The sequence below is a fragment of the Malaclemys terrapin genome, chromosome 5 (genome assembly GCF_027887155.1).
Source record: "Malaclemys terrapin pileata isolate rMalTer1 chromosome 5, rMalTer1.hap1, whole genome shotgun sequence".
Taxonomy (NCBI): domain Eukaryota; kingdom Metazoa; phylum Chordata; order Testudines; family Emydidae; genus Malaclemys; species Malaclemys terrapin.
The window spans coordinates 82083746-82099651 of record NC_071509.1 but is presented as its reverse complement, the minus strand read 5'-3'; the positions used below and the strand labels follow the sequence as shown (position 1 = coordinate 82099651).

Below are 15906 nucleotides of genomic sequence, written 5' to 3'. Positions count from 1 at the left end.
ATGCTAATGAAACTCATTGCTATCAAATGCCATCTCAGCATCAGGGAGAGATCATGTCTCTTGAGATATTTGACATCAACAGTTAAGTTCTAAATCCTGCAATGTTTATTCAAAACTCAGATTGACTTCTCAAAAATGAACTCCAGTGTCAGTTTGCTCTGAGTAAGAACTGTAAGATTTGGCCCTTAATGCATAAAAGTGGCTCAAGGTTTACTTACTTCTGAGAAGTTAAACTGTTATCATTATGTATGAGACTTAGACCAATAGAGCAGATTCTGAAGGGAATAACTTTAGCTGCATTTTTTCTGTCAGCATTTAGCAAGGAGATGAGAAGTATTTTTCTTATGTTGCTTGGTTATCTTGAGTGTGAGGGACTGTTCGTTGTCTTTAAATTAGTAGATAAGGGAAATATGTGAAAACGGATTTCAGCAATGCTGCTTGCTGTGGCTCTAGGTGGGTGGAAAGGGAATTCACAATTTGCTCTAGCTTCAGAGAGAATGCTGCTTTGGTAGTTATTCTGAGAAGTTTATGAAATAAAAAACAACTTACTGATTATTAGCCAAATTAATATATCCTTCATCTATTTATCAATGGAAACACCAGAACACTTTCTAGTTCTGCTTTGTTTAAAGGGACGTTGTCAAAGACTTGATTCATGTAAAATACTGTTTGATGGAAAGAGCAATACTGCAGTTAGCATACATGCAACAAATAAGTTTAAAAACTGTGATATTTTAATTTTTAAAGGAGCACTACATTTAGTTTTCTTTACCAACTATGAAATAGGTACAAATGACTACAAGTGGGATGACTCATGGGGTTGCAGATTCAGCCAAAACAACCAGAGAGGTGCATTGCCCCACAAAAAAGTTTATTCAAAAAGAGTGAAGTTTGAAAGTGTGTTTTAATGGAGTTCAGGTAACCCATCTTCCCCACCCCCAAATGTTACACCTTTAGGAAACTTCAATGTGAAAAAACTTAAAATGTTAGAAAGTCTAGAAATGAACATTTAAGATGGTCAATCATTTTCCCATAACCATTAATCCTCTCAATCATTCACTTTTACTCCAACTAACTTGCACTTTTTCTCCAAGGAATAAATTTCCAATAGACTATAATACTAAAACATATACAATATTATTCACTTAAAAAATCCTTATTTCCTACACAATTAAAAGTATAACCTTTATAACTTGATCTTAGTGGAACTACTAGAGAAGTACACAAAACACAAACTTCAAAGACACCTATTCCATCAAAATGTACAATTTATTTATTTATTTTATAATTTATTTTGTATTTTTACACAGATCTGCCATGTGGTCCACATACATATTGTTTAGAAGATCTTGCTTATACTAGAAGTGGAGACAAAGGCAACTCTGCAAATATAGGTATTTTTCTATTCTAATATTGTAATGTAGGGAAGATTTTCAAAGGCACAAATGGCAACTTAGATGCCTAATTCTTATTGACTTTCAGTAATAGGTGCTGAACTGTCATTTGTGCCTTTGAAAACCTCCCCCGTAATCTGATTCCTTCCTTCTACCCTGTAACATCAGTACAAGTGCTCTCTTAATGAAATATGTTTGCTTCTCTGTAGTTTATTTTAAATAATAAATCCATGAGAGTGTGTTAGCTGTTTAGTTAATTGACATTTATCCAATATGTGTTTAAATATAAAGTACATATAAAATATCTGTATATTGTATTGCATACAATACCTCTCTCTCTCACACACACACACACACACACACACACACCCTTTGTTAAAAGAATGTTCTTGTTGCAAAGTTAAGAACTCAAAAGCTAGGAAATGCCAGAATTAAAGTTGTCTGTGCAACCTTATTTCTATTTTCTTGTGCATATGCACTTAAATTAATAATGACATGATCACATACTGTTTTTTCTCCATTTAAATCATCTAACATGTGTGTGTGTGTTTGTATGTATTTATGTGTATATATAAATTTAAAAAAATAGAGTTTGGAAATTTAAAATCTCTATTTACGTGTAAGTAATTGTTTTAATTACATGTTGACACCAAGAAGTGTTGTATGCCTGTGCTGCAAACTCATTATATTGATTAGATACCTTTTACATTTAAAAAAAAATGTCTTCTGTTCCTTACTTTTGCAAGCATCAAATGGCTCTCTTACTTGTTGGAAGATGAGTGTGTGATGTTCAAAGCTCATTATGAATTAAAGGTGCGTTTGGGATTTGATTTGCTAAAAGGTGTCACGCTATGACTGATAAAGTAGATTTATTAATTTATTTGTAAAGAGACCAACATTCTTCTCCCTGTGTGTACAATTGTTTCGTGTTCAATAGTGATGGAATTTGATGATTTCTGTTGTATAACATCACACAGTGGCTTCATAGCATTGTGAAACAATGAATGAAAAACATAATTCATGGACTTTCTTGAAATATTCAGAGACAATATTTCTTCAATGAAATTTAAAATAACAGTCCTTGTTCTACCGAGCTAAAGTAACATCAAGGTCTGCAAATCCCAAGGTCGGTCTAGGCAACCGAATTAGTATGAGACGCTAACGTTCTGCTTGACTGATCCACTGGAGACACTCAGCTTCACTGTAGAGTTAAACCAGCTTTTTGGGAAACTGCTATACCTTAAGAACAATGGAGCTATGTCCGCCCCGATAACAGATCTCATACATGGAGAGGGCAAAACCATAGATACATCTTCTACCTCCATGACTGATCCTACCATGCTATGAGGGATAATCATAATGCGTTCTCCAAACTTCATGAGTTACTCCTGGGGAAAGAACCACACTCCCTTTACCTGCCCTTTGTCCTTTATCCTTCCTGAATTGGCAAGGGCTGTCCTCAACCAGAAAAAAAGTTGCAATAGCAACACACAGCTTGGCAGCATTCCTACATGTCATGCACCTAGTTAGACCTCCATTCCACTGCAGAGCATTAATCTGTTGTTCTAGCTATTTTTGTGTAGCTGTTGATTAACAAGGACCCATATGCACAGTTTCAAATGACAGGTGATCTTAGTTTTGAAAAATAAAAATATAACGTGATTAAATTGGTTGTATTCTAACTAACTGTGTCACATGTTACAGGTGTGATAGCACGACATCCCCTCTATTATCCATACCTAAAGAAAACGTTAACTGCTCAGGCTCTGGAGGATTATTTCCAGCATCTTTTAGAGAGAGAACAACCTGAAGAGAAGTTAGTCACAAGGTGTGTATCTTTCTGACTTGTCCACATTAGCACATCCAGGCATTGTGGCAGGAGAGAAATAATTTTCAGTTGTTTTAATGTAAAGATGCATAAATTCAGGTTTGCAATCTTTTATTTGTATGCATACATCATTTGCATGGCATAATTAAATGTACAGGCTGGGCACTCTCCACCTAAAAAACTCCAGTATAGAGCTGGATAGAGAATGGTAATTCCATTTGTGAATTTGATTTTGTTCCAATTGAAACCAAAACCCAAAAATGTCTGCATTCGCTGCAGAACAGAAATCTGGAAAAGTTTTGTGTCAGAAACACCAAAATAACATTTAGTTTACAAGGCTTCCAGAGTTGTCCAGAGCCCCAGCAGCCTGCCAGGCCAGGGGATGGGACCTTGCAAGCCCTGGGTTTGGGACAGTCCACGTAGCAGGCTGGCCTGGAGCTTGGCAGTCCATCTCATGGACTGCCCCGGAACTGGGGATCCTGAGAGCCCTGGGGACCTGTTAGTGCTGGGACCCGGGACTTCCAGGCTTTCAGCCTACCAAACAAGTTACGGGGGAGCCAGGCAGACGAGCTGACAGGAAACCAGGTAGCCTTTGAAGCCTAATGGAACCTTGCATGGTTTGCATTGGAATGTCTAAATGAAACCTGGAGACTCCAATGAATTTGCGATTTAAAAAAAAAAAAAAGTTGTTGACATTTTTTTCAACCAGCTCTGCTCCAGTATAAACGGTCACACTCTGGCAAAAGACTACATACTTGAATTTGGCATTTAAAGGAAAGAGCACAGATTGGTTCCTTTCCTGGATTAAAAAATAAACTGAACACTTTATATGGCTTTCATCCACAATAGGGCATCCTCTGCCAGAGAGCAGGGTACACTGCAGTGGTGGTTTTCCTGCTTTCTGTCAGGCCCCCATGTGTTTGATGGTTGAAGAATTTGTCATAACATCAATCCGTTGCCTCAGAACTGTATTCTAGAATCTAAGCTAAGAAAGTAAAATGTTAACCCTTATGATGGTGAAGAAGCCATATTATCTCATATTGTGGGGCCTCTAACATGTCAGTCTGCAATAACTGTCTTAGGAATCCATTTCTATATAAGGGGGTGATTCTATAGCCATCTGCAAAGACTACAGTCCTCAAAATAATTATATATTTCTATCTGTCTAAGTTCCACCAAGGGCCTTTCTAGTTCCTGGAGCAGCTCAGGATTGGGAGGAGGTTTAAAGTCCACCTTAGTGACACCCCCACTCACCCTCCTGCCAGGCTGTGAGTTCTGTACTGTTCATTAGAGAGACAGCACAGAATCTCACCTGCTATTTATTAAGTGCTACCAAATGAATTTACTGATAAACGTTTTGTGTTAATTTTAAAAATGGTTTCATAACTCAGCAGAGGGAAACAAAAATGAGAAAATGCTACACATTTAATAGATCTGCTACAAGAATTGCTCATACATCAAACAACTCTCACTGGCATTGTCCTTTCTGCTTAGTTAATAGAGGTTTGCTTGTTTCTTAGTGCTGTTTATGTTCACAGACAGAGGCTAAAGTTTCCCTCTGTTCTGGATAGCAACCGTTTATTTTGATTAATTAGATCATCTCTGGTTTGGGCTTCTTTTAATGATGTGATAATGGGACTCTGTGAGTAGCGTGAAAAGCTACTGGGGAAAATAATGGATCCTTTTATAGAGTGTTTTTTAAGATTATAAGGATTATGCTCACATGTTTCAGATCTGAAAGTTTCTTTTTAGACTACAACACATTTTTATGAACGTGAAAACTAGAAATAAACCAAGCACTCTTGCTGTTTAAACCAACAGTGTTGGAAATATGGAAATGTGAATGACTTTTTGAAAATTATAATTTGAAAACCAAAATATTTTTGAACTTTTTTTAAAAAAAAAATGTTCTAGCCACAGCTCTACTTCATTGCAGATCAGAGGTTAACAGCATTTTCCCTTTCATGGCATTTCTTTAAGGCTGGTAAAATAAATAGGCACACAGCCTAGAAGGGAAATTATTTTTGTTAGATTATACCTGTAATTGCACACATTCTGAAGCTTTCAGGGTTTGGGGTAACATATAACAACAAAGGTATTATTTCTAGCAATATGGGGAATTTGCTTTTTTCCTTATAAAGCAAATTTGTCTTGAATTAATTGTACTTTTTGCCTTCTCTATGTGATATGCAACCTCAAAATGGAATAGTCAGACAAATTTGGATATACTTCCTGACAGCAAGGAAGATATAACATTCACACACAGAAACTAGTTCTAACTCTAGAAAAGGATGCCAGTCTCTGGAACTCTGCAAAAAGACAGGTCTGAGCAATGCTGCTGTTGAAAGCAGTGTGAATTTGTTAGCAAGGCACTGTAGTACATATAGAATCATAAAACTTAGAGATGTAAAAGATTTGCTAGTTACTTTACCGCCTCCCCCCCAGACTGCCAATGGAGGGTTATTTGTGAATCACTACACTTTTCAGTGCTTTATACACAACACAATGCACATTCATATTCATATTTATTTAAAGAAAGATATTAGAAATATAGCATAAAACTGTAGAAATAAACTTTGTTTTCCTCTCTTCAAAAGGAAATAATAAATTATTTCTCAAACTAATGAAATCCTTCTCTTTTGTCTTAATTAGCTCATTATATACCCTCTTACACTATTAATCAGATACATTCTGTGAGCCTCTTGTCAGCACTTCAGCTGCACCTAGCTTTTATCACTTTTAATTCTGCATGCTTCTAATTGTACATATATCCATAGTAAAGGAAAATATCAGAAACATACACACAAACTGTTCTATTCAGAATTATGGCTCAATTTAGGAAACAAGATTAAAAATATTTACAGTTCTGAGGTCTCTACTTTCCTGAATGAGTGAGAGTAACAAAGTTGCTCTGTGAGCATTTTCTGGTTTCTTTCTCTCACTTTGAGCCAGGGTTATTTTCTTTCCCGGTGGATAAGGGTTCCCATGTTCAAAAAGATAATACTTGTCAGATGTATGTTTACTAGACGTTACCAGTCATTTTACATAAAATTAAGCAATGAGAAAACTATACTTATTTACATACTGAGACTCAAAATCCTCTGTAATTTCTATCCATATATTTAATGCACAATAATCAACCTCCTATATTATTCCACCACACACCTATTACACAAACATCACTTCTCTGAAACCTATCATTTCACCTCCAGCTCACTCTTAACTAGGAAGAGTGTTCTCTTTCTCTTGATGTATAAATTCACTAAGCAAAAATACACGCAAAGTATAATGTGGCCAAAGTTAACTGGGAACTCACAGAAAAGTCTTATCTCTAATGAAATACCGAGGCACTGCACTTTAGAGGAAGTAATTAAGGAGGCACCCCGTTGTGCCTAGTTATGGGAGTTCAGTTAGAACAGTGAATTTTCTTCATTTTATTAGTTTCTGTCACAATCTTAATGTTCTTTGACGTGTTTTTATTTGTTTTTTGGAGGATTTCTGCTGTTTAAAAGCAGATTTTAAAAATACTGAGTGAATTGTACAAATATATAATCTTTTCTTAGGCTTGTTTTAGATTTTACACAATTACAGTATATATCAATGCTAGGTTAATACACTGGGTAACATGTATTTTTGTTGATGTAATATAACTGCATGTGCATTGTAATCCATCATTACAGACTTTTTGTGTTTTAAGCATGTTCACATTTGAACCTCCACAAATGTACCCATAATATTTCCAGGTGCTTTTGTTTGTGCATCTGAATAGAGTAGTTGCAATTTTATGCATGAGTTGCAGAATCATAGTGTGGTTATCTCATAGTATCTCAATAACTGATAGCGTGTGAATTCCTGGTGGGATGAAAGCCATTCTTAGCCAAAGAAAGCTCAAGGATTTGATTAATTACTGTACACATGCAAATGTTGTGTTTTGTATGCACAAACACATGGACCCGCAGATATTGAAAATACTGCCTTCCATAGAGTTTCTGTAATTCTCATGGTAGCTAGAAATGTTGTCATAAAAAATTATTGCAAAGCCCTTGAAGTAAATAAGCCATTAACTGCTCTTCTAAGTGAATATCTATTATCCTAAGCAAAATTGTTTTACTTTATCAAAGTTCACAAATCCAAAGAATTGCGGAAGAATTAATCTACATTTTTAATTCAATAAAATTCCCTATATTCTAACTGGTTCTGGATGTCTGATTTGCAGAATCATAGTATGGCTATTTCTCAGTAACTGATAGCATATGAATTCCTGATTGGCTAAAAGCCATTCTTAGCCAAAGAAATATCAGAGATTTGAGTAATTACTGTACAGATACTTTTCAGTAACAGGACTATGAAATATTCAAATGGTTCTACTCTGAACACTATAATCCCTCTGTTTGAATTGGCTCCTGCACTAAAACTTTGCAATTTGCCCATCAAACTTAGGCTACAGTTGTTACCTAGTTAACAGAAAACAACCTTAGTTTATTAATGTTGGGACATGATATAATCAAAATTCTTGTACAGCTTAATGAGAAAAGACCAACCAAGTTCATATCCTACCTTATTACTATTAAGGTGGAGTTTTAGGGTTTTTTTCTTCTGATTTGTGTGCTTGAATCAAAATGGGGGCATCATCACAGTCCTTAAAAAATTACTTTGGAACTTCAATTTCTAAATGCTGCCTTTCACTAGAAATTAATCTAAATCTACTGTAAAACGAACATAATTCTAAATCTTACCTTTAAAGATATGAATTGCCAGGAATACATGGATTAAACTTTGTTCTGAAAAATTCCCTTGGTGGTGGCGGTATTGCATCCTTAAGAAGTGACCCACAGGTATGTATGCAGGCATTGATTTTGATTTTAGTTATTTTTTATAACTATGTATTGCACAAACTCTTTTTAACCAACACTGGGATGGAGTAATAATCTGCTGTTGACTGATAGCTACCTTTTAATTTCACAAAAACATAGTCTCTCATTCATTCTTCCAAGTTTGAAAACTAAGCAGTGATGCATAGCTCAGTTAGTGGAAAAGATTTGGTTTTACATGTGAAATGATGGATTTGCAGGCTTTATGAAAGGTGAAGTTGCCATGCTTTGTGATGTGTCAGCTGTGTTTTTGACATACTAATGAATTTAGCTACTCAGAAAAATGTGGTCACATTTTTGGAGAGCAAGTGTTTACTAGACAACTTGGTTTTGAGTGTATTCTGGTATACATAGGACCCCAGATTTCCAACTGGTGTAACTCCATTGATTTTGATCCAATATTTAATTGGTATAACTTGAGTGACTTCTATGGAGCCACACCAATCCACACCAACTGAGAAGCTGGCCAGGGTTTAATTCTGGTTAATCCTGTGTAGGTGTGCAAAGGGAAGATGGAGGCACAGGAGGTCTGTTAGGGTATGTTTACACTGCATTTAGATGCCCGCAGCTGGCCCATGCTAGCTGACTTGGGCTTGCAGGGCTCAGGCTTAAGGGGTTGTTTAACTGCAGTGTAGACATTTGGGGTTGGGCAGCAGCCAGAGCTCTGGGACCCTCCCACCTCACAGAGTTCTAGAGCCTGAGCTCCAGTCAGAGCCTGAACATCTAAACCTCAGTTAAATAGCCCCATAGCCTGAGCCCTGCAAGACCAAGTCAGCTGCCCCAGACCAGCCATAGCTTTTTAACTGCAGTGTAGACATACTCCTAAGTCTCCCAACCCCAGCATAATTTGCTATTGCTGTCACGTCCAGTGGCACTCTCTCGTCACAAGGGGTGTGGCCTATAGGTTATGGGTGTGATGAGAGTCTTGTGCCTTTGTTGTCCTGAGTGGAAATGCACATTAAACTATTCTGCAGCTCTTGTAAAAAGTTCCGCTCTTTGCGTTCCTCATCTACTTCCCCACGATCCTGTGACCTTCTGCCTGACTACGCCACCCCAGAAACCTTGCATAGGCTCTTTGATAGATGTGAATAAATAAAGGATGATTTTTAGCCTGGAAAGTTCCTTTGATATCAAATTCTTGAAAAAGCGAAAAAAAAAAAATAGGAGGCGGCGCTGGACCCAACATTGACCGAGAGACTAGGATAACATTTTGCCAGGAGTCAGTCAGATCATCCAAAATTAAATCAAATCAACAGCTTTCACATTGTACTCCACATATACTGTTTTTTTCCAAGTACAACCCAGATGGTAGAAATGAGACCAACTTTGTATGTGCATTAGTTTCATGTTATTGGGGATGCATGAAAAAAAGCACTTTCAAAACCTACATCCCAAATATTAAGTGACATTAAAGATCAGAAATACCTCCATTAACTGTGCACAAAGCCCCAACAGTACACACACGGTGTTGACAGCCCAATTCTGCCATCCTTACTCATGGTGAGAAATACCTTACTTCACAAGTAGTCTCACTGAAATCATCTGGACGGTTCACAGAATAAAATACAATTCAACATGAATATGGTGTCAGAATTGAGTCCTAAATAAAAAAAACTATAAAGCAAAGAGATCTAGCTCACTGAACTCTGGTATGCAGTAATTTAAATAAATAAATAAGTGCTGGAAAAGCTTAGCTCTACCTACCAAAGTTTAAATGGTTGCAAATCTTAAGTAAAAGCTAAAAAACTTGACTTAGGAAAAACTTACGTGAGTAGCAAAGTCAAACAAATAAAAGGAAGAAAACCTATGTGGATTTGCAGTTCAAGGGTTGAGGAAATTACCTAAAAGCTGGTTGTAATATTATATAATTGGCTATTGGCTTAGCCGCAAAATTCAGATCCAGACTTTGAATACACCAAAGTTCAGGGATGTTATGTAATGTAGAAGTCTGATATCCTGTTTGTTTCAAACAACTTTTTTAATTTAAAATGTATTTTTGCAAAGGTGGTATATTTAAATATGTAACTTAATTTTAGATATTTGGTTCATCCAATGCAATCTATTTTCTGTTTTGTTCTCTCTACAGGGCAAGGCATTTGGACAGATGTTACTGGATTTCCAGATAAAAAATGTTCCAGATTTAAAGTCCTTAATAGAATAATGATTTTTGGGTTCATCTGTTTTTAAAAGTCTGAATACAAACAAACAAACATGCAAAACAAAAACTAGCTTCTTGAGTCAAATTCAAGAAACTGCAAACTAAAGTGGTGGTGACAGTTCTCTCTCTCAGGCTTAACTGTAAGGCACAGAAAAGTGAATATTTTGAGTATTACCAGACAAGTAGCTTTGTCTGTGACTAATAGCATTTCCTGTCTAGTTAGTACATTGGATAAAGAGTTAATTTATTTCCTGTAAAATATAATAAAGCAATAAAATAAAAAATAAAAATTTTACAGTGAGATAACCAGACAACCACACTCCCAAAATGAAAACTACCTTTTGATCCAGTCCTCCTCTCCGTCCTTCTTTAGAACTCTTAATAATTAAGAGGAATAATATTGTTGAACTCTTAACTGCTCAAGTCCACCACCTTCAGTCTGCACTGTGATCTTGCACAGTATATCCCTTATTTATACAGAACAGTCAGATAACTTGGTGCTCGTCTATTGAAAAAATCACCATTTACCAACAACTGTCAAACTGTGGTAGCTGAGGTCAGTTTTTCCCTCTAATTAGGACAGTATATAGCTGCAGTAACTCAAGCACCACTGTGTGGTGACTGATGGTGAATATTGACTTTGAATGGTGACCACTATACTTCAGGGTATTCTGCAGTCAGTGAGAGAAAGCTGAGTGTTTTCTATCCCCAACTTCTCTCATTGCGTATAACCCTTATTTGAACAGCACGGAAGTAATTACAAAATGGAGCTCTTGTCATGTGGATTATTTTGAAGAAGAAAAAACGCTAACAGCCAGATTTGATGCCCCACTCTCTCTTGTGTGGTGCTACAAAAGGGATGGAATCTGGACTTATCACCTCTGTTGGAGATTCCCCTAGGGCACAGGAGTTCCCAGCAGGTGCTGAATCAGTTTAGCTGTCCCTTGCACCACCCTTCTCCACAACCCTGGAGGGGGAGTATGTTGGGGGCAGAAAAGAGGCATGTCTGATATGCACTGTATTCCATCTATCCTCAGCTTCCTCAAAGTACACTGCATCAGAGCTGGTGCCAAATGGTGAATTAGGGAGTTGTATCCAGCTCCCTGAAAAGAAACTCAGCCTAATAGAGATTCAGGCCTGATAATTCTCTGTATCTCCTACCACAGCAGAAAGATATGTACGTTTGGGGTTTTTTAAATCTCTTAGTGGACAATGTTTAGATACACATTTCTGAATATAAAAGTATGTTCCTTTATTTTCAGAAGAATTTATTAACTGTTTAGTGCTGATAAAATTGAGACTTTAATAATAGTGGTTACAACTATGAATGATGTGTAGGTGCTTTATAAGCCTCATCAGAAATCTTTGGCAGTGCCTCTGAGCTCTAATCCGTTCTATCACTGTTCTCCATTTGCTAGCCTATCTTTAGCAAGGATTGTAACTGATTTTTTCCAGTTTGCATTGTGGTTTTGTCCATTTGAGGACTATGTTGAGGACATCATGTGTGGAATCTTGACCCTATTAACATTAATGACAAAACTCACATGGAATTTGATGGGGACAGAATTTCACCCGTATTCTTTTCCCTTGTGACCTAAACAGAATGTAAGAAGATAATATACTAATTACTGTGTCAACTAGTCATATATAGTATTATTTGTACATCATTATTAAGTCTGGTTGTAAAGGCAAAAATGGGAAAACCATGGCTTTGTCACAGAAAAATATGGAAAATTCAGACCATTGGGATGAGGGTTAAAAAAGGTTGGGGGGAGGGGAGTTGCACAATATTTAAATTGTTTACATTTCTTTTCCATTAGAAAAGTGTTAAACAGCTGTCATCAATAGTCTGAAACCATATTAAGACAGGAAAACAGAAAAACCCACCAAATAGTCAAATTTGTTAATAACAATAATTCATGGAAGAAAGTCTTGCTCAGTAGCAGACAGACTAAGATGAAAAAGGACCATGGGCTAGACCCTCAACTGGTATAAGTAGTGCAACTCAGTAAAGTTTAATAGTTATGCTTATTTACACCATCTGGGGATCTGGCCCCATGATGTTATTATAATACCCTAAAAATGACATTTTTGGTCATGGAAATCATGGCTATGCCAAACATATACAGCCTTATCACTATGCTGTTTAAGTGATTTTGTATTTCTATATGCAACTACTTTAATATTGAAAGTAAACGGGTAAAAAAACTAGATATTTCAGTAATTTAAATAGTTTATTTTAGTATATTTTCCAATTGCAACTTAATTTAGAAAGATTTTTAATATTAATTGTTTTGGGTTTTTTTTAACGTTTTCTGAGTTTGCATGTTGGTTCAGTTCCCACTTTGGATTGTATCTCACCCAGTTCTGTACCAAATTAAACATTCACTGTTGGTTAATATGAAAATTGAACGACTAAACAATGAACACTTTAGACCCACTGGTAGTGGTGGACTGTTGGCTGGGAGGTGCAGACCATTCACAACTGTACAACAGAGGCACAGTTTGTTCAAGAATTAAACCATGCAGTGTTCATGTTGATGGGGTAGGGGATGGAAAGGGGTTTCTCTGTCTCTGTTGGAGTTCATACCCCTCCAGACACCACTAAACCATCCCCAATAGGGATAACTTTGATCTATGGTTGTGTTTTGTTTATTTGTTTGCTTTTGCAACACACTAGATTGCACCAAGTGGCATTTATTTTCATAATATTTCCTTGGGGAATGTGTCAAAATCCCTTAGACATAAATGTTATTCCTTGGCCCTAACACCATAGTTGTGCAATAGTTAGTTTAAGTCATGAATTTGTACCTATCTTAACAATCCAGAACTGACCTGAAAAGCTATATTAAAATTGCATTTATTTCTTCATCTAGAATGAAGACTGAATAATTACAAACAGAATTTGCAAATGACCTCCAGTACTTGGAATAATATTTCCCACTTATTAGAGTGACTCTCAGAGCAGTCTTCTTGTATATTTCCATAGCTTGGTTACTCTGAAGGATGGGATAAACCAGCATAGTTAGGGGTTTACCATCATTCTAAAGTACCAAGGAATATTCAACCAACAAGATCACTAAATTCTCTGTATTCTGAACTGCTCCTCAGTCTTTGAGGGTTTGGAAAGTGCAGGTCAGGCCTATTTCTGATTCTAACCCCTATATTAGGACAAACGTTATTTGTGCAACGGATTATCCAACAGACCATTTCATTGTCACCATGGGAGAGAGAAGGCTTCACTTTTTATTTTAATTTTTAATTACATTTCTTCAATTTGAATCCTTATTGAACAGTTTCAAGACATCACATTTTTTCAAACTTGATGGTTGCATGATGGTATTGATAATTGCCCTTGCTGTCTAGGAGAGTGGCATTCTCAGGTTAGACAAACTATAGCTGTTCAGCTTTGCATTGGGTTCTTATGCAGCCATCTGTAACATGAAAATAAGTGTAGGCCCATAAACGGCCAACCTATCCTACCTGAGGCCTTATTTGCACAAGAGTGGTTGCACTAGTTTAACTAAAAGTGTGATGTTAAACCAATTTAGTGTAAATCAGTGGAAATTCCTGTGTGCGTTGCGTACTCTTGTTTTGAGAAGCTTATTTCAGTGTAGCGCAACCCAATTTCTGATTTAAACTGATCAAAACAAGTGTGTTTGCTCTCGTTTAGTTTAAATATATGTTGTTAAATTGGTGCAACTTTCTGATGTAGACAAAGCCTTACTTTTCCAACTCTTTTTCTTCCTGTCTTTTGCTGGCCATGAGGGCAAGGAAACAGGGATTAATATGAAACTCCATGGAAATTTGTTTGGCTCTAGGCAGGAGGCCTTGTAGGCACCCTCCTAGTGTCGGGGAGTTCATACATAATAGATGTGAGTCCATGCCACAAAGGTGGGAATTGTTCACACCTGCTGTAGCTCAAAATCTACGGTGCTGTAGTTCAAACACGAATTAATTCAGGGAAGTTCTGTGGCCTGTGTTATACAGGAGCAGAGACTAGTTGATCACAGTGGTTCCTTGTGTCATCGTAATCTATGAACCCATCTCCAAAACACAGTAATTTAAATTAAAAATTGTAAATTATCACTTGCCTCTGAGCTTTCTATTCTTACTGTTTCTTATGACAGCTCTAATTCTCAAAATAAAATATATCCTAAAATGTTGCACGGTCCCTAACATTCAAAACAGATGGTACAATTTATCATATTTAAAACCAATATTTTGAGATAGTTTTGCCATTTTTGTGACAATTTAATCTGCCCATTAAACAATGCACAGAATGATTATGTACTGCAATGACCATCCAAAACAGGATGGAAAAATAGTGTGTTCTAGAGTTGGACTAGAGGTAAAGTGCCTTTTTAAATGTTAATTATAATTCAATAAATTAAACAAATATGTTTTTTCTTCACTAAAGTATTTTCTTTCTGGAGAAATGTGTATTTCCAAGAGGTTAGTTTCTTATGTTTATGTTTAACAGAAACCATGGGCAACTTCAAGTAATATAAACACACCTTGTTTTGTTTTACTAAAAAATAGAATAGAAAGGGGAAGTGTTGAAGTATATATTTTATGTCTTGTTTTGCTCCCCTATTGGTTGAAAGGGATTAGGGGTGCAGGAGCCAGAGTTAGAAAAAGCCTAATATAGGTGTTCAACCAGAGATTTCCATGCAGGACTTGAAAGGTTTTGCTGCTTTTCAAAATACGTGTAATCGTCTATTTACTAACAAAGAAAAATGTTATCAGTATACAAGTTACTAAGTTTAAATGTATATTTTTGTAATAATAAGCAGTTACATTGCACCTTCTATCCAAAGATCTGAAACTTTATGAGCATTAATAAATGAAATCTCTCAGCAGCCTTGCCTTGAGGCAGTTATCTGATTGTATCTCCATCGCTGCGCTGGGGCCATGTGTACGGGCTGGGAGCAGTAATGCTACATTTCATTGATTTCTTGTTCATCTGATGCCTTCCAGTGGCTTTCCAGCCCTCGGTATAAGCCAGCTGTCAGGAAAGGTGCTGCTTTTTCATGCTTCAGGTGTTTCACTGCTCTGTAGGTGTGGGGGTTACTCAGTGCAGTAATGTCACAGTCTTCACTTTGTTCCTTTGAAACTCAGGAGCATAAAGGCTTTGAGCCTCCTCTCCCTGTGGAGACCACCCCACTTCTCTTCTTGGGTTTCACCTTGGGTTTCCGTCCCGGATTTACTTGTAATGGACTCTGACAATTTGGGGATTAAAACTAAATGGCCTTTAACAAGCAAACAAAGGCTGTCTCTGACTAAACAGTGAGATGATCCAGTGTGAAAACATTAGTATTAACCAAGGAGTTACCGCTCCCTCTGCATTCAACCTAACGCTACTTCTGAGGGGGAGACCCTTGGGGCCCCGGAGGCCTCCCCTTGTTTGCTGAGCACCTCAAGTTAATTGGGAAAAAACCTGCAGGAATTCCTGCCAGCGGTGTCCAGGTGTTACTCTGATGTGACAGAGGCAGGAGAATCAGCCCTATGGGGTGGGGGAATATGCAGCCAAGGCATTGGGGGACTGTGGGGTGTAAGTGGGGTTCTAGGGAGCCGCCTCCTTATTTAGTATAAATGGAGCCATTTCTGCTGTGATCCTGCGTGGGGAAACTCCGTGCCTGCTCCAGACACCGG

General features: G+C 37.0%; 1 protein-coding gene across 1 annotated transcript in view; it reads left to right on the top strand.

The window, feature by feature from the left end:
* Positions 1-15113, top strand: part of LOC128837780 (uncharacterized) — a 97360-nt gene extending 82247 nt beyond the window's left edge. The window contains exons 17-20 of the mRNA XM_054029309.1: positions 1311-1394; positions 3099-3222; positions 7967-8057; positions 10180-15113. Coding sequence (XP_053885284.1) covers positions 1311-1394; positions 3099-3222; positions 7967-8057; positions 10180-10254 — 374 coding nt within the window. The 3' untranslated portion in view covers positions 10255-15113. The remainder of the gene's footprint in view (positions 1-1310; positions 1395-3098; positions 3223-7966; positions 8058-10179) is intronic.
* Positions 15114-15906: the final 793 nt, after the last annotated feature.